This window comes from Tiliqua scincoides, chromosome 1 (assembly GCF_035046505.1).
Source record: "Tiliqua scincoides isolate rTilSci1 chromosome 1, rTilSci1.hap2, whole genome shotgun sequence".
In the NCBI taxonomy this organism is placed as follows: Eukaryota; Metazoa; Chordata; class Lepidosauria; order Squamata; family Scincidae; genus Tiliqua; species Tiliqua scincoides.
This window is the reverse complement of record NC_089821.1, coordinates 129,858,864-129,882,271: the sequence shown is the minus strand read 5'-3', so window position 1 is coordinate 129,882,271 and position 23,408 is coordinate 129,858,864. Positions and strand designations below refer to the sequence as shown.

The 23,408-nt window shown below is 42.9% G+C and overlaps 1 protein-coding gene across 1 annotated transcript in view; it reads left to right on the top strand.

Annotated features, from left to right (window-relative positions):
• ABCA12 (ATP binding cassette subfamily A member 12) overlaps positions 1-23,408 on the top strand; it is a 142,887-nt gene that overhangs the window by 70,225 nt on the left and 49,254 nt on the right. The window contains exons 18-29 of the mRNA XM_066622088.1: positions 1,466-1,605; positions 2,087-2,206; positions 3,951-4,041; positions 7,029-7,208; positions 9,448-9,760; positions 10,334-10,448; positions 12,903-13,232; positions 13,457-13,526; positions 13,623-13,757; positions 15,441-15,593; positions 19,147-19,333; positions 21,866-22,084. Coding sequence (XP_066478185.1) covers positions 1,466-1,605; positions 2,087-2,206; positions 3,951-4,041; positions 7,029-7,208; positions 9,448-9,760; positions 10,334-10,448; positions 12,903-13,232; positions 13,457-13,526; positions 13,623-13,757; positions 15,441-15,593; positions 19,147-19,333; positions 21,866-22,084 — 2,053 coding nt within the window. The remainder of the gene's footprint in view (positions 1-1,465; positions 1,606-2,086; positions 2,207-3,950; positions 4,042-7,028; positions 7,209-9,447; positions 9,761-10,333; positions 10,449-12,902; positions 13,233-13,456; positions 13,527-13,622; positions 13,758-15,440; positions 15,594-19,146; positions 19,334-21,865; positions 22,085-23,408) is intronic.

Below are 23,408 nucleotides of genomic sequence, written 5' to 3'. Positions count from 1 at the left end.
CTGTCAACATATAATGTGGTCTGATGAGAGGATTGTTTATCAATAATAACAGGGCAGCTGTGGAACATGGATAAATCACAGTGATGGGAGGTTAGGTGTCTCCTGTACTTTGCTTCCACCACATTTATCCCTATGCACTGTTTTTAATGGGGGAAGAACTTCAATTGAAAACCAATCAAAATAGCATATGGAGGAAGCCAGGGGTGTGATGGAGATGAAAGATTGCTATACAAGCAACATGCTAAAGCCTCCCGGCCGGCGTTGTCATATATCGTGTGTCTCCCCTCCAATGCACTAAAATTGCATGAAGCAAACCTCCACTGGACCATGTTGCGTGGTCTAACATGTCTCATTACTTTCAGTAGGACTTGGTTCACAACTTGGAATGTGTAAAACCTCTTCCTTTATTTCCTCTGCTTTGGTTTTCTGCTCTTGGATATCCATGGAAAATCAGTGGAATGTCTGACTATCTTGGTTGTTCTGTGCACCTTATTTATGTGCAAGTGGATTCTAACATTTTTTCCCTCCTAAAGAAGCAGTCATGCAAAGGAAAGCATATTATAGCTGTGGGCATGAAGGTTGGGCTAGTTGTGTTAGAAATGGATGGGAACGTGCATCCCATTTAAAATAATACAGTGCTGATAAACACTGTGGCATCCCTAGTCATAACTTACTATTTCTACATTACATTCAGTATATTTATTTCTACAATAATCAAGTTACTAATATTTCAGTGGTCAAATTCTGATCGAGAAGGGAATGCAATGAAGTATATCTGATAGAAAGACTCTGCCAACCACAGCCACTATCAGCTTTTTCTGAAGTTCTGGATTCGGTAACAGCCCCAAATTGTGTACCTGATTGTGGAATCTGTTCATAATAAACTTCCAGTCCAAGTGAGATCTACCAGTTGTGTTTCTGTGCAAGTACGGGGACTTCTTTAGAAAATGGGGAAAAAAAATGGGCTTGCCTGCCACTGGGTTAATTGAACTTTCAGCAGGCCCCTTCAGAAAGGGATGCAAGGATTGAATGGATCTGTGGGTAAATAGATTCCATCTGAAAACTGAAGCAATGTAGATGACAGTTGGTGGTTTTAATACTTTGCCTAGTCTCAGGTCTCCAGTGAGTTGGTTTTAGTATTGAAAAAGGTCACTGCTTTTATTTTGAGATGTTTTTCCAGCTTCTCTGACATAGGCTCCTCTGAGCTTCAAAAGGTCCATTTAACCTTCAACAGAAGGGGTTTTTTGCTATCACAATAAGAACCTTGTTAGCTGAGTTCAGCAGTGGGACATCTTTGGAGAGGATTAGCTTTGTCAAAAGTCATCACATCAGTATGTGAAGACAGGGCTTCCAGGGGACTCCACAAGAATCTGCTACCAGCTGGCAAATAACAATAACAATAACATCCTTCTTTGGACGCTGTGCATCTGTTTGATGTGTGCTCATTTTTTCCCTGTCTTTGCAGCGCCATTCTGCTTATCATTCTATTTGGACTTGGTTAAGACACCTACTGGGGCTTTAATTTGGTCTTTCTTGAAGCCCATGCTGCTTGGGAGGATTCTGTATACACCAAACACCCCTGAAACACAAGCAATCATGGAGAAGGTAATGCCACGCTCAATAAAATCAATAGTTCTCAGTGATTAGAAAATGTTTGGCACTTGTAGCAGACACTAATTAGAGAAGGTTGCTTCTTCAGTGACTTGGGAAGCTGCAGAGCTCCTAATGTTAATCTGCCTTCAGAATATGTGACTTGGTTGGGAAGAAGCTTTGTAAAAACAACACAGAAATTGCTGAAAATGGAAATTGCTGTAAACCCGTTCCACAAACACTTGCACTAGCATTTCCCCCTTTACATCTGCTGTTACTAGCATAGCATCATTGTCTACAGTACCCCCTTGTTTTTGTGATTTTGTGCTGCTGTAGGTAGACTTTGCCTTAGTCTAAGGCAAGCCAAGACTGAGTATACCCTGAAGAATAAGAATGAAACTTTATATTGAGGTCTTTGCTTCTTAAACTCATTTAATTAGCTGGATATGAATTCCTCTTTGACTATTCAATGCTTGTGGTGTTTTCATTCTCTAAGTCAAATGCAACTTTGAAGCTGATGGCGGAGCTAATGAACAAGTCACAGGAGTGGTTGGATAACTCACCACTGATTATGAACTCACTGACCACGTTAAATGAGACAATTCCAGTAGTGAAGGTATGCAATATTTCCTCTACATCTTATTAACTGGCAATAATGGGTCTTTTTTTCTGGCTGACTAGCAGGCCTGGATTAATTACTTTGCTAAGCACCCTATAGTATAAGGCTCATGGTTGAGATATTAGTAATAGTCTTTGAATTTCTTCTTGACTTGCCTCTCTTAACAGCCTCAATGTCAACTTCTGTTCCCATGAACAGGAGGATAGAAGACTTCAGTTCTGATATTTTGCTGGTGCATGTCCAAGGAGAGTAAAGGAGAGGAACAGGATAGGATCCTGGTTCACACTGATGCCACCAGGACCCATCCGCTCTCTTTTCCATTCTTCCTCTGGCCTGCCCCTTCACTGCCCAGACACTCCCTGTTCCTCCTCCTCTCTGCCCCATTCCTCCAAATGCCTGCCCACCTTACTGGCTTACCTGCGCTCCTGCTGGTAGTTGGCCATGGCTACGGGCCTCTGGAAGTTCTGGAAAGGACACTGTACTAAATGCACCTCATACAGCAATTTACAACAGCAGAACTGCTGTTCTGCTATCACAAAGCCCAGTTATGATTAGGCTGTTTTGTTACATCATACAACTATAACACATGACATTATACATCATAACAATAATGTAACATTTTCCTGTTGAACAGTTCTTCAAATGCAACTGTTGTATGGCAGAGAATGCCATATAAAAATTGTAAATAAATACCCTTTCAAAACTGGGTGAGATTTTATGAGCCTTTTTCTAAACTGTAGAGATGTCTCTTCTTGGATTGCTGAAAGACAGGTACCAACTATGAATAAAAGAAAGTAACTTAGTGAAAAAGTATTTGAATTTCAGAAGATAAAATTCAGGCACTGAAAGAAGGTGCTTAGATATGGAAAGTAGAATATGGGGTTTTCTATTGGATATGGGGTTTTCTATTTCCCTCTGGCACCAAGTCCTTTGGCAGCAATCATTTCCCCCCCCCCCCCTCATTTTGCTACAAAGATGAAGAAAGTTTTCTATCACCTTTAATAACTCCTAGTAGGAAGTGAAATTCATGACAAAGTGACATGGCTATTTATAACACAGGAAGTTATTGACACATGTCTGTCAAGTTCAGAATATCCCACACAATTTGGCAAGTCTTTTAAGAAACCTTGAGGGTGATTTTCTCCCTTTTTGGGGGTGAACTCCACAGAGGTAATGGCAAGAATGTGTAAGGGGATAGGCTAAATGCCAGAGATCAGGACTCTGGTTAGCTCCCATGAAACAAGTATCAGAGGCTTGTTGGAAGGCAAATCAGAGCAGCAGCTCTTGCAAAATCAATTGAAGTGTCTCCATGTTCACTGGAAAACCTTGCTAACTGGAAGTGTGGCTTTTGAAAACATATTCAGGACTGTTTTTCTTCGGCAACTACATTGGCACATTCCAGTTGGCTAAGCCTTTTCAGTTATGTGATCCTTGTTGTGATATGGCAAGCATATTAATCCTGGCCTACATTCATCAGAGTACGCTTTGTACATGCTCACATGAGGTGATCCCAGGCTGAGCATGCCATTGTTATTGGAAAATAAAAACACCAGGTTCAAGTCCTGGCGTTTGATATTTTGGTACTGATCCCTAATCTTCACAGGAATCAGGCAGGAAGGGGAGGACCTTCCTGGGAACTGCCTGTGCTACCTTTTCAGGCAACTAACCTTCTGCTTCAACCACCATGGCTCCCCTTTTGAAAAGTAGCTTTGCTTACTTGAGATGCTCCTTCTTTTGACAGAATGCACTGCAGAATCCCTTTGTGCAAGTGTTCATCAAACTCATGGTGAAGCTGGATGCCGTTGACCTTCTAAACCAAATTGATGAGCTGGGTAAGTTGTTGTATGCATTAATCTTATCCATATAGAACTGATGTGTGACTGAGTGGTGTTGGTGAATTGTGAGAATTTGTATAAATGGGGATGAAGAGATGGAGACATGAGGATTATCAGTTTAGTCTCTGTCAACATGGAGAAAGACCTGAAACTGCAATGAAGAATGTGGGGGTTTGGTAGTGGCTTTTTATCTGTTTTAATTACGTATTTAAGAGATTTATATCCTGCTCTTCAAGTAGTAGCTCCCAGAGCAGCAGCTAACATAACAATCAATATACATAAGAACATCCTCAAAAAATGGAAAGCAACATAAAAGTAAGTAAAAGAGACATGTGATATTCATATGTGATAGTATAAACATACACAGGAGTATCTTCTCTCTACATCAGTGGTTCCCAAACTTTTTAGCACCAGGACCCACTTTTTAAAACAACGCTCTATCAGGACCCACCTAGTTTTACCAGACTATTAAAAAAGGAGATCTAGAAAGAAATAATATTTTATTTATTTATTAGTAATAATAATAAGAAAAAGGCCTTCAAACATTTATCTCCCTATATTTACACATGCTTGCAAACTTCAAGAGCTCAGCACCTTGCAGGGCAGTTAGCAGCGATCTTGCAAACTGCAGGAGCTGAGCTCTTTGCAGGGTACTTAGCATCCACAGTATCTGATTTTTGAATAGCCTCAGGGCTTGAGGCAATTAGCTATCTGACATTTCCATTTGGTGACCCACCAAAAATCAGGTTGCGACCCACCAGTGGGTCCTGATCCACAGTCTGGGAACCACTGCTCTACATGGTTGTATACCCAGTGAAGGTTAATATCATGACTCATGACCTTTCCTGGGTAAACAGTCATGGGAATATATTTCTGTGTATGTATATCCTCTATCACACATTAATATGACTCATGTTTAATGAGTCAAAAAAACACATTCAGAACAAATTTGGCTTATATTAACAAGACAGTTCCAATCTGTTTTTTTTTACTCATTTCTTCATGTCTGTCTGTCTGATTTCTACTCTGCCATTCCCCAGTGGCATTCAAGGCAACTAATAATAAATACAGAAATAGTTCATTAGAGTGGTATACTCCTAGAGTACTGTTGCACATCTGCTCACAAACTTTGGCCACAATAATTTCCATAGTTGTTGAACCTGCAAAACCTGCACTGTGGATTTCTGGCACTGCCTACAGCTGCCGCTACAGCTGAGATTTGTGCGCTCCTATTACGCTTCTTATGCAAATAGACCACTGCTGGGAGTGAAGGTGGTAGGCAGGCAAAGCCAAAGTCTGAAGCATCTCAAGTAAATGCGATTAGAATCATAATTTTGGGTCCCATGTCACTTTAAATTAAGTTATTTCTGGATGTTATACAAATAAATGTAGCAAAGAAACATCTGCCACATATTGCCTTAATCTCTTCCGGCCACTGGAGTACACTGTTCTGCCATAAGAATGCATTCATTACGTGAAGGTCTGAAAAATAAATATATAAACTCTTGCATAAGAATTTTGTTTTAGAGGTTTTTAGGAGCCAGCTCTGCTCAGTGAACTGGAATCTACAATTACACAATAACTGTGCAGACAAGTTATAAGGAAAAAGCCAGATTAACCCTCCAGATGTTTAGTTCCTCATCATCGGCATAACTACTTTCTCATTGTACTTATAAAAGTCTAGTTTTGTTCCCATCTACTTTCAGCCTTGAGTGCAACTCACAGCAAAATTTGATGCATGTCTGCTCTGGACTGAATCTCATTTAGTTCAACGGTATTTACTCCCAAATTAGTGTGTATAGGGTTGCTGTCTAGGAAATGAAAACCAGTAATAATGCTAATAATAAATTCATATACATAAATGAAAATTAGACACAGCTGCTGCCCTAGTACTTATAAACCAAGAGACAAGATGCATAGGGGAAGGAAAAATGTAGAGAGAAGAGAGTTCTGTTTGGGAATGGCAGAACAAATATGCAAGTCGAATATGAAGCATTTGCAGCCAGATGTATCCAGTCTTCCCTTGCTTTCTTGCTTAGACAGAAATAGTGCAACTAACTGGTAACCATGAGCCCTCTTGCTGGTGGTGGCAGAGGTTGGAGTGTGTTTGCCTTACCACTGCAGCCACAGGGCACCTGACAATTAGCGCAGAGTTCTTTCTTGTGTGCATGGATGTTTTGTGTTGGGAAGAGGAAGTAAGCTCTCTGTAGCTGCTCTTCCTCTGGCTAATTGCTGGGACCTGGTTTGCTGTGATGTTCTCTTTGGAAGGAAGGGGGCACAACTTTTCTCTGGCCAGGAACAGCAGCCAGAGTATCCTGTCCTGCATCTCTGCAGTTATAGAATATCAAAACTGTGAGCACCTTCATCAGGCATCTTGTTGACCTAACCTGACCATAAAGAGTCTTGTTATTAGAAATTGAGAAGAAACTCTCTCTTCGTACCATGGAAGCTTTACATACCAGTCTGAGTCATTGTGACTCCTACACCTTATTAAACATGTAGGTAACTCTGATGTGATGACTAGGACCTCATTCTTTTTGAGGAGGTAAGCCTGTGTTTGGCCTGTACTATTTCTGAGGGTCTGAGTGCATTCAGTCAGTCAGTCAGTCACAACTCTAGAGTGAAGGCTGATATGACCAAATGATCTTCCATTCAAAACATGCCCACCACAAACTAGACGTCAGGGAGAAGAGTTCTAACCTAGTTTTTTTCCCCACTTACTTTTCTACATGTATGAAACTTTTTTCCAAATAGAGAATTCAGTCATGTGAGTCCTCATCTACAGTCTGAAATTATATGTCCTAGAGACCCAGGATTACCACTTCAATAAGACTAGCTAACAGATTAGAAGATCTCTTCTAATGATTCTGTGAATAGACTCTCACTAAACCAATTACTATTATAAGCTTAAGACTTCCTTGTGATTTCCAGGTCACACATTATTGTTCACAAGTATTATTTTCTTGCTTAATTTTTTCTTCCAGATGATATACGTTCAGAACTACAGAATAATACTGACATCCTAAATCAGCTCAGCATTTTATCAGGCTTAGCAGTAAATGTCTCTTCATGTGTGTTTTTTGATCGCATTCGGCCATTCAATACTACAGAGGAACTGGAAACGGTGGCAAAAGACCTCTTTCTGAAGAATGAACTTTTTGGAAGTAAGTCATGTCATCTGAATTTGAGTTTGCTCACAAAAATGAAATTATGTTCAACCAAAAATCAAGATGAAGATTGAAATTTAGAATTTTTGAGTGAGATTAATTGGCCCTGCAGATTAATTTAGTTTTGGCATTGGTTGTTGTTATTTTTTAAATTAGTCATCCAATGAAATCAGTCATTCTGAGACAATATTTACAACAAATAAGCTGCCTAAGAACACATCTATATCCATGCCAAAATCAGCCATGCATGGTCCAGTGTGGTCCAATCACAAGCAGCTGTCTCTTGTAAGGATAGTTGTAGAATCATGACTTTCTGAATGGATATGAATTGTATCTATGTGTCTGACAGCGCAATCCTAACTTGCACTGGAACAGGCAGGCCAGTGCTGTATCCCGTGCAAGGTCTGGGCTGTGACTCAGCCAGAGGCAAGGAGAATCTGGCATAATTGCCAGATCCTGCCCCCACCACCTGCTGCCCGCCGCCCATCTTTACCCCACCCCAAAACACCTCCCTCCCTCCTCCTCCTAGCCCTCCCCACACCCCTCCAGACTCCTGCGTTGGGCAAGCTCGGCCAACACAAACCTACTGTTCCCGGGGCCTGCAGTAGTTTACGGAGGCTGGCATAAGTCCAAGCACTGGCCTAGCTCCCTTCAGAGTGGCACAAAAGTGCTTTTCAACACTTTCTCAACATGGGCTGGCGCAAGGGACTCGTGCTGGCCCAACATTGGGTCTAGATTGCACCGTGAATTGCAAAGGTCAGGTGTGAATTGAATGTACATCATTTCTGAGCTGTCACCCATTTTTATTTTGTTTCCTTCCACACCTTCCTTTCCTAATAGGAACTTGAGATGTTTGACTCAAGTTTGTTTGAGTTTGACTCAAGATGGCAGTGGGACAAAAGGAAATGGTTGCCACAAGGGCAACAATGTCTGTATCAGTTCTCACCACTTTCAAGTCTTTCTAAAATGTTGTATGCCTGATAAGCACAAAATCCTAAGGAAGGAATAAAAGCCAGAGAGACACTTGTGCTTTTATTAGCTGCTAGCTGAAGTTCCTTAAGATATTATGCTTCGCAATTTGAGAATTATGGCAATAGAAACTGCTCATGTTGAGGTGGTGGATCCATGCTCACACTGTTTTGGGCAGATGTGTAATCTTCAGTTAAGCACTAAGGAGTGCTAAGCAAATGTTTAATTGGATAAATGTGCAAGATGTTTGTCCTGCTTGCACTGTCCTGCAGACCCAGCGTCTTGTAAGTGTGCTCTGTCTCGCAGCTGTGTCTGGCTGCTGAGGAAGAAGAGGGAATTTCTATATAACAATTGTGCTAAGCCACAGAGATTGTTTCTTGTATCAGAGAGAGATGGGGGCTAGCCTTCACACGTGTCCTTCTCTCTGGTGGTTAGCTTTCCCAGATTGCTGCAGCAATGTCTCCCAGGAGTGCTAGGGAGCCCTCTGCCTTCTGCCTATCCTCATCACTGGCTTCCAAAGGGTTTTTTAAGTTCCCCCCTTATTCTGCCCAAGTGTCACCTCCCTTCGCCCATCCCCATAGACAAGTGGTTCTCAAACTCTCTGGGAGAGTTGGAGAGCCACTAAGTACTTGCGTGGGCGGGGGGGGGAGGCGGCAGGGGCGGGCGGAAGGCAGCGGTGCGATCCTGGGGATTGTGCCGCTGCCTCCTCCCTGCTTCCAGACTGCCCCCGCCCCTTAAGGGGGCAGAGGCCAGGGCTCATAGGCTGGGGCGTCGCGACGCCCCAATTTGAAAAGCCCTGCCATAGACCCTGGCTCAAGCACCTGCATTGTCCAAGGCAACAGAAATACTGAGTGGCATGCTTCTGCGCAGCCTGGGCTGTTCCTTGCTAGTTTGAGGTGGTGATTGCTTTGCCAGTCTCAAAGTTGGCATAGGAAAGGCTGGGTTGTCTAAGTTGCTTGAGCCATGCCAGACAATGCTTGAAAACAGGTGCTTGGAAAAAATGAAGGTGTGGGCAGCCACCTAAAGCTTGGGAGAAGGAGCAAAGAGGAAAAGGAAATCTGCTTTGAGTTCATGTTTTGTCACTTGAGGAGCAGAAGTGGAGGGACCCAAGCTCATCTAGCAGCTGACAAAACCACCCTGTTTGTAGATATGTCTATATGCATCCAACATTTATCCAGCCTAAACATTCTTCCTAACCACTGCTCTTTATCATGTTCCAGTGTAAATCTGTGAAATGCAAAGTGATTTATGAAATCTTTTTTTACAGGTGTCATTTTCAAGTTGCCTTCAGATACCAAGAATGAGGAAGAAGCTCCTGGTGGTCTTTCCCTTCCACCACTAATCAATTATACCATTCGAATGAGTAGCAAGATTTCCCAAACAACAAAAAGAATACGAGAAAAAGTCTGGACTGTGGGCCCACATAACTCAGCCTCACAGAGCCAAATCTATAGTCGAGCGTTTGTCTATCTCCAAGACAGTATTGAAAGAGCAATAATTGAATTACAGACGGGGAAAAATCTAGAAGAAATAGGTGTACAAGTTCAAGCAACACCGTACCCCTGCTACAATAAAGATATGTAAGTCTTTGACTAAAGTTAAACCATGATGGGCAGGGTGTTTAATATTTTAGTGGAACAGAAAGCTGGTTGCAACTTCATCACTTATACCAGGCTCCACTAATCCATATTCTAATGAAAAATAAATGATTATTATTAACAGTATTTATTAACAGTATTTATATACTGCTTTTCAACTAAAAGTTCACAAAGCGGTTTACAGAGAAAAATCAAATAACTAAATGGCTCCCTGTCCCAAAAGGGCTCACAATCTAAAAAGATGCAAATGAATACCAGCAGACAGCCACTAGAACAGACACTGCTGGGTTAGGTGGGCCAGTTACTCTCCCCCTGCTAAAAAAAGGAGCACCCACTTGAAAAAGTGCCTCTTACCCAATTAGCAGGGGTTATATTTTGTCTTACTGCAAAACATCTTTCATGGAACATATTTACCAGCTCCTAAAATGCTCAGAGTGTTTTTTCTTTCCAGTTATGTTTCATGTTAAAGAGAAAACATGTTTTAAATATCAAGTAATTGCACATTCCTAATCCACCAGGTTGCATTTAGCTAAATAATTGCTTTGCTTTTCACAGGTTCCTCACTAGTGTGACCTACTCTCTTCCATTTACCCTGATGGCAGCTTGGATACTTTACATTGCAGCGTTTGTGAAGAAACTTGTTCAAGAAAAAGACCTGAGGCTTTATGAGGTAGTTTGATATATTCTTGTTGTAAACAAATCCAGCAGCTGTACCTGTTTATTAGCATTACAGAATTAGTTCACAGGGGCTAATGGACAAACTACTTAAAAAAACAACTGTACTTCTGCCTTTCCTTATAATATCCCTTGTTGTGTAGAGTCTGAGGACCCAATCCTATCCAATTTTACAGTGCCAGTGCAGCAGTGCCAGTGGGGTATGCACTGCATCATGGTGAGGAGGCAGTCACAGAGGCCTCAAAGTATGGGAACAGTTGTTCCCTTACCTAGGGGCTGCATTGTGGCTGCACCGGTGTAGAAAAATTGGGTAGGATTGGGCCCTGAAAGATTTCTTTTCTTCCTGCTTGTCCACCGTGTGATCACCTTTTTCCAGGATCCTGAATGCATGGTCAGTTAATTCATGCAAAAGATAATTTTGAAGCAACCATTTGGGTTGCTAGGATACAGTCATACCCCACGGTTGAAACCTAAACCACATCCAATATTCTAGCATAATGATAGGTAAACAGGCTAGGTAGCATGTGGAAGGCTATCTGTGGAAGGAGTAGGTAGTGGCTTAGGAGTTTGATGAGCAAGGAGTTTCAAAGAGCAAAAAATGTATCTAGGATAATCTGCAGTGTGGGCATTGACTCCAGAGGAGGCTATACGGTGACTTCTGCACACGCAGAAGAGCTTCTCATATTCTGCTCACCATCATCTCTGCTTCCAAACAGAAACCCCCACCAATTTTATGGAGCAGTAGCAAAAAAATAGGATACTGCTCTGAAGATTATACAAACTCAGATGCACAAGGGAATGGTCTTCAATGCAATACGATCAGCTGTGCTCCAAAACCAGGGAAAGCCTCAGAAGTCCTTGTCACACAGATGCCCTTTAAAATTATTGTTGTTAACAACAGTATTTATATACCAGTGATGCGCAGTCAGGGGAGGCAGAGCCTCACCCAACAAGTAATAAAAGAAAGCCCAAGGACCTAACATTTTTTTTTAAAGTTCCTTGCCTTTCTGTGCTGCTCCTTTCTTCTGCAGCATAGTCAGTGAGATTAAGCAGCACACATACCCCTTATAATTCGTAGGGAAGCAGCCAGCAGCCAATTCACTGTAATCATGGCTGGTTGGGGTGAAGAGAAACAGTTACTGTCCCCCTGCTAAATATAAGGAGTACCACTCGAAAAAGCACATCTTACCCAGTTAGCAGGGGACAGAAAGAAAAGAGGATTAAAGAAAGCCATAGATTACTGAGGAGAAGTGAAACACAGCAAGGCTCATTAATCAAATCATCTCTCTCTCTCTCTCTCTCTCTCTCTCTCTCTCTCTCTCTCTCTCTCTCTCTCTCTGAGATGTTAATAAATGATTTACTTCACAATTGGTCCTTTTAAGTTGATTTTGCATCCCTGACCTCTTGCATTCAAGTTTTTGTAATTCTTGCTTCAGCTCCCATGTAAGAGGCCCATGTAAGCATACGTTTCCTATGAGATGGTAACACAATCAATGTAAAAAATCTTTTCCTTACCTTGATTCCATTTTTAAACTCAACTTGCACCAGAGAAGCAAAAGGGCTTTGTAATTTTTTTACCTCAGTAGTCAGTGAAAACTCACAGCATCCACTTCCAAAGAATCAATTGTTGCCTTAGCCCAAATAACTTCACATTAGTGTTTGGTTGTTTTAAAAATGAGCTATCTGTACAAACAAATGCACTACTGCTAACACTCCAATTGGTTTTAATGAGAATGAGAATATCAGCTTTATTTTTTTTTTTAACCAATTTAATCAATTGTACAGATTTAAACAGAAACAATGTTGGTTTGGAACATACAGATCTCCAGCATAGTGTTAACCTTTGCATCTTTGCTTTACCTCTCTCCTCCACTACTTCTTCTGAAAAGAGGAGGAGAGTGAGTGGAGATTAAAGTGCTACTGTATTTAATACCGGTGGTAGTATCTGGTAGAGGGCACCTGGCAGAGTGAAAGGGGAGGATGGAGAGGAGGCAGGACTTCATGGGAGGTGAGAAGGGAAGGCAAAGAGAGAGCAGGGGCAGCAGCGTAGAGGCAGTTGGCAACTAAAGTAGATGTCAGCATCACCCTACACCCTCTTGCCTGAGGCAGCTGCCTCACCTGATTTCATGAGAGGGCCACCCATTGGAATAGAATAACATATTTCACAGCTGTACCAGTGGCATTCAAGATAAGTCAAAAGTACTCATCTCAGCTTTAAAAAGTCTACCTACCACATGTGACAGTTCTCTGCTTTACCCTATCTTACACTGAGAAAAGAAGAGGCCTCCGTGACTGCTCCCCTCCACTGCAGGATGCAGTACTAGCCCCATTGGTACAGCTGCATCAGCCCGGGAAAGTTGAATAGGATTGGGCCCATCCAGAATCATAACACTGCAGTATAATATTTAAGACAAGTTTAAATAATCTCCTTTCTTTCTTTTCTCCACAGTACATGAAGATGATGGGTGTCAATTCCAGCAGCCATTTCTTTGCCTGGTTCATTGAGTGTGCCATCTTTCTTCTCATTACTGTCACATTCCTCATTGCCATCCTCAAAGTTGGGCATATCCTTCCCAAAATAAATGTGGTGATCCTGTTCCTGTACCTCATGGACTACAGCTTTTCCATCATAGCCATGTGCTACCTCATCAGTGTGTTCTTCAACAACACAAACATTGCTGCTTTGGTTGGGTGCCTCGTCTACATCCTGACCTTTTTCCCCTTCATTGTCCTGCTTGTGGTTGAGAATCACGTCAGCTTCTCAGTGAAGAGTCTACTGGTAATATGCTTTACTTTGTGTTACAAAGCAAAGAGAAGACATTTGCAAATGGATTTTTTCTTTGGTTAATCTAAATGTGCATTTGGTCTTGTCTGATGCTATACAATTTTATTCATATAATGTATACAGTATTTCTCATAAGTATGCATAGTTTATATATATTTGCATGGGTATTCATATGCAGTAATTCAATGGTGGTTTTTTTTCCTGGTTTTCCCTCCCAGAGCCTATTGTCTCCAACTGCATTCAGCTATGCAAGCCAGTATATTGCCCGCTATGAAGAACAAGGCATTGGTATGTGTTCGTTTTAAGGGATGAGTCTGTGGCTAGCCCTGATACAATCTGTTCCATTAAGTAATGTGATGCTTGTCTTTTCCTTTCTTTTTGTAGGCCTACAGTGGGATAATATGTATGTTTCACCTATGTCAGGAGATAACACCAATTTTGGCTGGATGTGCTGGCTAATTCTGATAGATTCTTTTATTTATTTCATTCTGGGCTGGTATATTGGGAATGTTTTTCCAGGTGAGTTGAACATAAAACATTATTTGGGTACTAATGAATCAGAAAGGCTTGAACTGGCTTTGTGTTAAATTATGGACTGGAGCCCGTGCCACAGTCCTCACAGGAAGGCCACCAGAAACTTCTTGCTCATGGTGAGCTCACTTGTATGTTTTAAGTACCTGTCAAATGACTTGTGTTTGCTGCTTTGAGTCTACCTGTCTTCACTTTGTGATGCTGGCAGCAGCAGTGAAGGATGCATTTGTGTGCATTTGTGTGCACTGTGCAGCCTTGGCACATGAAGGTGCACTTCAAGTCCTGTCATGGCTTCTTTGAAGCTGGGATGAGGCTTCAAATGGGGAGGCCATTTTCTGCTTCTGCTAACTTGTGATGGCAAAATCAGGTGTTAATACAATGTTTTTGGTACTTTTTAAAAAAATAGCATACCAGAGGGGCCACCAAACTGAAACCGCAATGTTGGGATAGGGTGGCTTCAATTCTTTAGGGGGGCCCTGCATTTCTGACCCTGATTACAGCCTCCTGCACACTAGTTTTATATTTTTTATAAAAACCTTCAATTGAAAACTATTGGAAGAATTTTTTCAACAAGAGACTGTTGCGGGGGGGGGGGGGGGCTGTAATCAGGTTGGAACTGAGGCAAGGACAAAGATCTAAAGCCTCCTGTCCCCCACCATGTTTTTGTGCCATTTTCAGTGTACTTTGTTTTAGGGGTTTTATTCTCCAAAAATAAACACCCAGAACAAAGAACTACATTTTGTGCTTCAAAAGCATCCAATTTGGCCCTAAGAGGCATCTTATAAGTGGTGGTTCTTTTATATTTGGCAGATGGAAAGCAACTGTCCCTATTCACCCCAGCACAGTATGTGTTCCAGTGACAATTTGCTGGTTTCTCCTTTGCATTTTTTTTACTATGTGCCCTCTAAGATAGGGAACATCTCATTTATTTTGTTATGTGAACCATTTTGTGAATTTCTTTGTGGGAAAGTGGTATATAAATATTTGGTTCATGGTCATTATTATTACTTCTGACAACAGTCCAGTTGTGACTGTAATGTGCGTTTTGAGTCTTAGATATAACTTTCCTACAGTTTTCCACTGTAACAGGTTCATCACACATTTGTCTACTCTTTGCACTGTCATCTCTCTAGATCACCTGTTCTCAAACTGGATTGCAACCCGATTTTTGGTGGGTTGTGGTACTGGTGCTACCTGGAAGCCACAAGGCATTCTGGGGTGCAATATGGCCAATTGTGTTATGGGGCATGACTCGGAAGCTGCAAAGCATTCTGGGATGTAATGTGGCCACTATGGCTGATGAGGTGGGTTGCGGTGTGTCTCAGTGAAAAAAAGGTGGTAGGCCAAGGTTCTACAAGACAATGACGATATCTGGGTCCCTTAAACCTAGTAATATCCTAAGAGTAGGAGATAGCACAACAAAGTCACTTGATCAAACTTGGGATGCATATATAGATACCTTAGAAAGGTGATGCAGTCACACCCCCACTCACACTACCACTTTTTTTGACCTTGAAATAACAAAGAGCTATTTAGAATTAAAGTGATCCAAGATGCTTTAGGATGAACATTGGAAAAAAGCAACAAAATTTAGATCTCTCTCTCTCTCTCTCTCTCTCTCTCTCTCTCTCTCTCTCTCTCTCTCTCTCTCTCATTATGTTTTTATTACAGGAAAGTATGGTATGGCAGCCCCATGGTATTTTCCACTCCTTCCGTCTTACTGGGCAGAACGGTATGGTTATTTCCCATTCTGGAATGAAAAGAGGAAAGGCCTGCTTTTCACCAATTTCTTCTTAAGAAAAGAGCCAACGCCTGAAAAGATGTGTATGTATTCCTAGTTTTTAGTATGTGGGGTATGTCTGGATAGATTTATTTACCTTAAACTAGTGGTTCTCAAACTGGTGGGTCATGACCCACCAGTTTGTGTAAAGGGTCTCCCATCCCTTTAAGTGGTGGGGGAGGGGGCAAGGGCAGTGATGTGGTCCCCAGAACTGTGCCGCTAATGGGGGTGGAAAGGAAGTGCTTTTACTTACAGGTGACTGCAGAACATTGCAGGGGATCTTCACAGGGCTCACTGATGCTTAGAACGTTGGAAAAAAGCGAAACTGGTGACCCACCAGTTTGTGTAAAGGGTCTCCCGTCCCTTTAAGTGGTGGGGGAGGGGGCAAGGGCAGCAATGTGATCCCCAGAATCGTGCTAATAATGGTGGTGGAAGGGGTTGCTTTTACTTGCAGTTGGCTGCAGGACATTGCAGGAGATGCGAGGATTCCCGTGCAGCCCTCCACAGGGCTCCCCGATGCTTAGAATGTTGAAAAAAAGTGGACGCAAAGCACTTTCTAGTTGTGAACTGCCCTCACTCCCTCCCCTACAAAGACTTACCCCGGGAGTAAAACTCCCAGGAAGTTTGAGAACCACTGCCTTAAACCATTAAGCTTGGATGGAAAAACATGATTGATTTTCGCCAAGAGGCATAGTCACGCTATTTTTCTAAGATAACTTTTTATGTTCTTCTCTCAAGCCCTGCTGGACATGACTAAAGAACCATTTAGGGGCTCAATCCTTCCTAACTCCCCATGCAGCATTGCAGTGGCAGCGCAGCCTCCATTGTACCCCATGAAGGAGTTTTGGCTGCTAGAGGTCTACCTCAGGGTAAGGGGATATTTATCCCCTTGTCCCAAAGTAAACCCCAGCAGCTGCAGTGGGTCAACTCAGATTTGTGCCAGCTATGTAGTTGGCACAAGCCTGTGCAGGCAAATAAAGACCTGGAAGGGGGTTTGGATTTGGTGTGCACCACTGCTTCCTAAACCTCCTCCTTCCTGAGCCTAATTCATCCATCCCTACCCCATCTCCTCCTTGTTCTACGCCCTCCCCCATGCTGTTCTACGCCCTCCCTCCTGCCCCATTTTACCCCCTGCACCAGGCTTACTTGCTCCATGGGCCTTCCAGCATTGGCTGGCGTGCCATAAGAACAGCCCCACTGGATCAGGCCATAGGCCCATCTAGTCCAGCTTCCTGTATCTCACAGCGGCCCACCAAATGCCCCAGGGAGCACACCAGATAACAAGAGACCTCATCCTGGTGCCCTCCCTTGCATCTGGCATTCTGACATAACCCATTTCTAAAATCAGGAGGTTGCGCATACACATCATGGCTTGTACCCCATAATCAGGGACAGATCCTTGTACCCCATGTACATCATGTACATGTACATGTACCCCTTGTACATCATGGCTTGTACCCCAGGACAGATCCTTGGGGCACACCGCTTTTCACCTCTCTCCATTGTGAAAATTGCCCATTGACACCCACTCTCTGCTTCCTGGCCTCCAACCAGTTCTCAATCCATGAGAGGACCTGTCCTCTAATTCCCTGACTGTGGAGTTTTTTCAATAGCCTTTGGTGAGGGACCATGTCGAACGCCTTCTGAAAGTCCAGATAGATAATGTCCACGGGTTCTCCCACATCCACATACCTGTTGACCTTTTCAAAGAATTCTATAAGGTTTGTGAGGCAAGACAGGGGCAAGCTTCAGCCTTGGTGCAGGTAGCTTGCACTGTCATCCAGTGCTTTACAGCTGCTTTTCAGCAGCTGGTGCAGGTGGAACATGTGTTCTGCTAACATAGCAGCCTGATAGAATTGGGCTGTAATAGCCCTGCATTCTGTTTGCCTGCCTCTGGGTAGCCCTTCAGGCAGGAGAAAAAGGCATGCCTCTCTCCCACCATTACTCAGCTCTCAATGGCTTTCATATTGAAATTGAAGGTTTCAATTTCCAGATGAATTGAAAACCAAATTCTTGGGGCTGTGGTGCCTTTTCCCTGGTGCTTGTGATGGGTGCTGCCTCTCTTGTTGGGGCCATGTCACCCACACTTGTCAATCCACAGTGTTCCTCCTGTTCTAGGGGATGCAACTGCTTCTAGCCAAGAGGCCTGCTTGGGGTGGGGGGTGGGGGTGGAAGCATCTTAATTAACCTCCTGGCTTTGCTTCTCTCCCTCTTTCATTCACACATCCTCATACAATCACATAATGCACTCATGACTTCTCTGGGCAGCCAAAAATAAGCAAAGCTTCAGAGACAGGCCAGTTGCTCCTTGGGTTAAAGTACTAGGCAGGATTGTTTTAATCATTAATCATTTAATTTAGTCTAAGGAAGACTTCGCTAACTCAGAGCACAATCCTAACTTGTGCTGGAACAGCCAAGTTGAGTGGCCTGTACTATGTCCAGCACAGGTTAGGTGCTGGCTGGAGGTCACCTTGGGGTAAGGGGATATTTTTCTCCTTACCCCATGTCAAGCCCCAGCCACCCCATGGGGTACTCGGATCTGCACCAGCTAAGGCTACCTAGGCAGGAGTGGGGGTTATTTATTCAGGTGTATATATATATAAGTATATATATATATACCGCCTTTCTTTGGTCGTCAGATTTCCTATCTGGGGCTTCATCTGGCTGGCGCACACCTCTGCACTGCCATGCCTGGCTCACAAGTAGCTGGGAACATGCTTTATGGGAAGTTCACAACACTCCTGGGCCAGCGCAGAGGGCCTGCACAAGCACAACAATGTCTCTGGACTGCTCTGCCCAATAGTTCACTTACAATTCTACATCCTCCTGGCACTGGAGTGAAAGATTTTCTTAGGAATTAACTCTGTCCTAGCCAGACACCATGATGGCTTTTATTTGGGATTGCTGGTATCTCACTATTGCAAGACATAATGCACATCTTAAGCCTTCCATCCCTTGCCCATCTGACAATTTAACCCAGCTGGTTTGCTCTGTTTTTCCACTTTTGGGAGACTAGCCTGCCAAGCTCTGATAGGGTGATTTGAAATAACAAGCATTCACATTTCCCAATCCTGAGGCTGATGAGTGAACTGGATCAATGACTAGGTGTCAGCTAAACCCAGCAAGGATCCAGGAAGGTTTTGGTTAAGGCTGTTATCCTCTGGGACAACAAAACAGTCACAGAACTCTAATTTAAATTTGAGAGGTGAATGCTTTGAGGGATATGTGACTTTGAGCTCTGTATAGGCTGAAGAATATGACAAGGTACAGGAAAAGGGGGAGGGTTAGAAAAGAGAGGGATGGAAAAGAGAGGGATGCTTGCATGTATATGTATATGTATACACATGCCCTTACCTTAGTCCTGCAGCAAAGCACAGACACACAACTCTACAGATCATCCAGCTCATATGATTCTCCGTATTGATAAATTTTCATCCCATACTGTTTATGGTTATTGCTCCTGGTGTTTTCTTTAAAGTCTCCTCTATATGTTTCCTCTGAAAGTCTCCTCCTCCACGTATGTTTCCTCTGAAAGTTCTCACAATTAGTGAGTACTATTAGTTGGTACAAAGTTTTCCTGCTCTTTTTGTTTTATAGATGTCCAGAGTGCTTTGCCTTCTAACCTTGAACCAGAACCTTCTAACTTACCAGTGGGAGTTTCTCTTCATGGGATAACAAAGATTTATGAATCCAAAGCTGCTGTCCAGAATCTCAACCTGAACTTTTATGAAGGAAACATCACTTCGCTGCTGGGTCACAACGGAGCTGGAAAAACTACCACCATGTAAGTTCTCTTTGAAGAGGAGTCACTCAGAACAGCAAGAAAGACAGCTTTGTATCCAGTGAGGATAAGTGAGAGAATACATGGTGTGGATCAGATTTTGTCTTTGAGACTTGCTTTTTTTTTTTGAAATTCTCTTATGCCATCTATTTTCAGTGCTTTTCATCTATCTCAGCAGGCCTCCTACTCCTTCACAAATGATTTGTGCTTTGTCTTCTTTATTACTGACAGGACGTTTTAAGAGAAGTTTCTGCTCCTGGGCTAACAGATGTATATGCAGTACACTTGTGGTTTCTAAAGATTTTTATTTTGTTAAATGGCTATAGAACTGCGCCACAGCAGCTAAGTCTGGATTTCAAATGCTCGTAGTGGGAGAATGACCTGCAATACAGCTTGTTTTATCTTGTCTACTGGTGCAGTGGCTGTCATTGCCCATAGGACCTGCTGAGTTGGGCAGGAACAGAAAACCATTGGAGTAAATTACTGGCCTTTCATCTCTACTAATTTGTAGGAATATTCTGTGTGTCATTACAATTCCATCATTGGAGGTTATGCCTACGGTCATACAATTGGAGTATATTTCAGAATTTGTTCTATAGTTTCCATATCTACTGTGACTGATCTTCCACAGTGTAACAACTGAAATTTTGGGAGTAAAACTAAAATAGAAATTTGTCACAATTTGAAGAGCTTTCAGTTTTCAAAATCCGGAAATATGCAAATTCTGATTGGTTTAAAAATATTTATTTCCTTTTAATTGTGTGGGATGCAAGTCTGCACTATGCTTTTCAGTTCTGGCAGGAAAGCTAAACACTTACGAAAAGAAAGAACTTTGTCAAGAACTTTGACTTGGCTGGGAAAAATCATATCAACAATTGTTTGCATTGCACTGATCAAAAGGAGACAAGCACTCTCCTTCTGGCTCATAGTGTACATGTAAACTGTTGAGTGAAGGAGCAAGTAAGAGCCTACAACTCCTTCAGCATCTGCTTATGTCTGCCTTATGTGATTAATATATGGTATAGTAAAAGCATCTGGTACCCGGGAGCACAAAATTTTTTAACACTCCCCATTTTAACACCCTCCCCCATATGACATCTTGGAGGCCTCTGAAAGGCACATCCATTTTCCTGCAAAAGTGCCTTTCAGAGATCTCTAAGAGGCCTGCTGAGGTCCTGGGAGCCACTTGGTACCTTCTGAGGCCCTGAGCACCACACCTTGAGGGAGTGTCTTAGAGGCCTTCGAAAAGCACTTCCAGTCTTCACCAAAAACCAGAAGTGCCTTTTGGAGGCCTCTAATACAGCCCCTCAAGGAGTAGTATCGAGGGTAATGTACACCTTTGCCCACCTTAGCTACACCACTGTGATTCACTTCACACACCTTGTAATGTTTGCAAGCACTGCAAATTCTGCAGTTCAGGGATACTGTTTACACAATATTTGTGACAGTTCAAGTCACTTCACAAGAATTGCTTTGATGCAATTCTTACAACAACCATGTAAGATAGGTCACAGTTATTAGCGGTGTTTGAAAATGGTGTTATTTTACTCAGAAGTAAACCCACTGTGTTCAGTAAGACTTACAGTGCAATCCTAGGTTTGTCTAGTCACAAGTGTCCCATTATGTTCAGTGGGACTTACTCTCATGAAAGTGTATAGGATTGCAGCCTTAGGGCCCAATCCTATGGTCCGCACCGCGCCTCCACGGCGTGGACCACAGTCGCAAACATGCCATAACACACGTTTGGGGGGCTTACCACCAGGTTCCTGCCTGCGACCACTGGGTTGTGGGACGGCAAACGGGGCGGGGACGGGGGCATTCTGGGGAGGGGGGACGCCAGTGTGACGCGCCTGGGGTGTACCAGAGGTATGCCTGGGGGTGGGCGGGAGAAGGATCTGCAGAGCTCTGCTCTGCAGGATCCTAGGCGCTTGTGGAGGCTGTGTGCCTTACACGAGCGCCTTTACTTTAGTGGTACCCTTGCGCTAAAGAGAATAGCCCCATTGCGGGGCTGCCTCCCTTACCTGGGGGAAGGGGACGAATGTCCCCTACTCCTGGCACTGGATTTGGCAGCAGCCCTTGTGGTGCCGCCAAGCGGAGGTGCCCCAAGCAGCTCAGGATTGGGCTGCCTGTTAGGATTGGGCTGCCCGGCTGTAATTCTCTCTTACCAGAAACAAACACCTCTAGTTATTATGAAAATGTGTTGTGAGAGTCTTTCTTGGTTAAAAACCTTGTTAAATGTGGATAGGACTGTAGTGTTAGGGCGCAATCCTAACCCCTTCAGTGCTTTCCAGCACTGCATAGTGTTGCCAGTGGGACCTGTGCTGTATCCTGCAGTTGGGTGTCACTCACGGAGGCCTCCTCAAAGTAAGGGAAAGTTTGTTCCTTTACCTCAGAACTGCATTGCCTTTGTCAGTGCTGGAAAGCACTGACATAAGGGGTTAGGACTGCGCCCTTAATTACTACTAGCTCTTATCTGCTATGGACTAAAATGCTGGTTATTTTCCTAAACTATTTTCTGTTTTCCCCCCTTTCTAGATCTATTCTAACTGGTTTGTTCCCTGCTACATCTGGCACTATATTTGTCTATGGTAAAGATATCAGAACTGATCAGGATATTATTAGGAAAAATATGGGAATTTGCATGCAACACAACGTGTTATTTAGTTACCTCAACACAAAGGAGCACCTACTTCTGTATGGCTACATCAAGATGCCCCATTGGAGCAAGGAGGAGCGGCTTGAGGAAGTGAAAAGGTATGTCAGAATGACTCTAAGGAAAAGGTGATGATGTGTTTTGGTTTTATGCGGGAGGATTATACTTTGCATAAGGTAGAATATTTCTTCCAAAAAAGAGTTGCAAATAATGCTTCATTGCTCAATTTACAGATGTAAATTTTTAAAATATGTGCCAGTAAACTTAAACTTGTTTGTTTTCACAATGTGCAGCTTGACAGTTTCAATTTCCTCAAGTCTTGGGGCCAGTCCTATCCATGGGATATGCTGATGGGTCTCACAATCCACCAGCACATTCCATGGTTTGTTAGTGAAGCAGCTGCTCCACAGTTCTGCCTTATGCTATGTTCTATCAGAACAAGGTTCAGAAGACCATGTGCAAGTGACATTGACCTGCAGGTTGGCTGCTGAGAAAGTTGGTGACGGGCAGGACAGGATGGATTTTCTCAGTAGCAACATCTGCAAGATCCAGGTTTTCCTGTTCTGGACCCAACATGATCTCTTGGACAGAACAGATTTTTTCCTAGCAAAATAGCTGAGAACTGAGTAGACCCACAGGGGACCAGAGAGCAGCAGAGGAGATAAGTAAACATTTTCTTTACTTACATCTCGAAGCCTGCCTGTTACCCAGCCAGCCCACAGAGTCTACGTCAGCGCCCTTACTTTATGCAGTCTGGCCGATGATAGGTTTGGGCCATTAGCTGAGCAGTTGAGTCACATGGGCATCAAAAACTGAAGAGGAAGAAAGGAGGTCTCCTAACATACTGAGCAGGTATAATTTGGGTGATGCAAGTGAATGTGCATCTTTCTTCGGTTGAGTCAGTATAATAAAGTCTATTGAAATATTGGTAGTGAAGTCAGGGTTTTATCATGTTAATCCAAATTAATCTCCTAGCCAAGAACAGTAGTTCTTGCACTTCCCCTCATTATTATTGTCTTTTTGATTGGGTTTTATTGGCAGTTTTTCTAAGGCTACTTTGTGCCTCTTTAGAGACATAAATCAGCTTTCACCATCCAGTTAAAATGAGTTTGCAGCTGCTTTGTGTCATTGGGGCAGCAGGAAGCAGGCCAAATGTACATTTGAACCTCCCATTGTGCTTCCAGATAGTGGCTCCAAGCCTTTAACCTTGACATATTGGCCAGAAGTTTGGAAAGATCTTAAAAAGAATAATGAATGAAACCAAGATTTAATAACATGTTAAATCACTGTTGTGCATTGTGTCAATTCTGAGTAAGCAGGTCAGGCTCAAGCAGTTTTTCATGTGTGCTAATGGCTTATGCTTATAGCTCCCTTTTTTGAAGTTACATACAACAAGCACTATTTATTTATTTCTGGGTGCTGCTT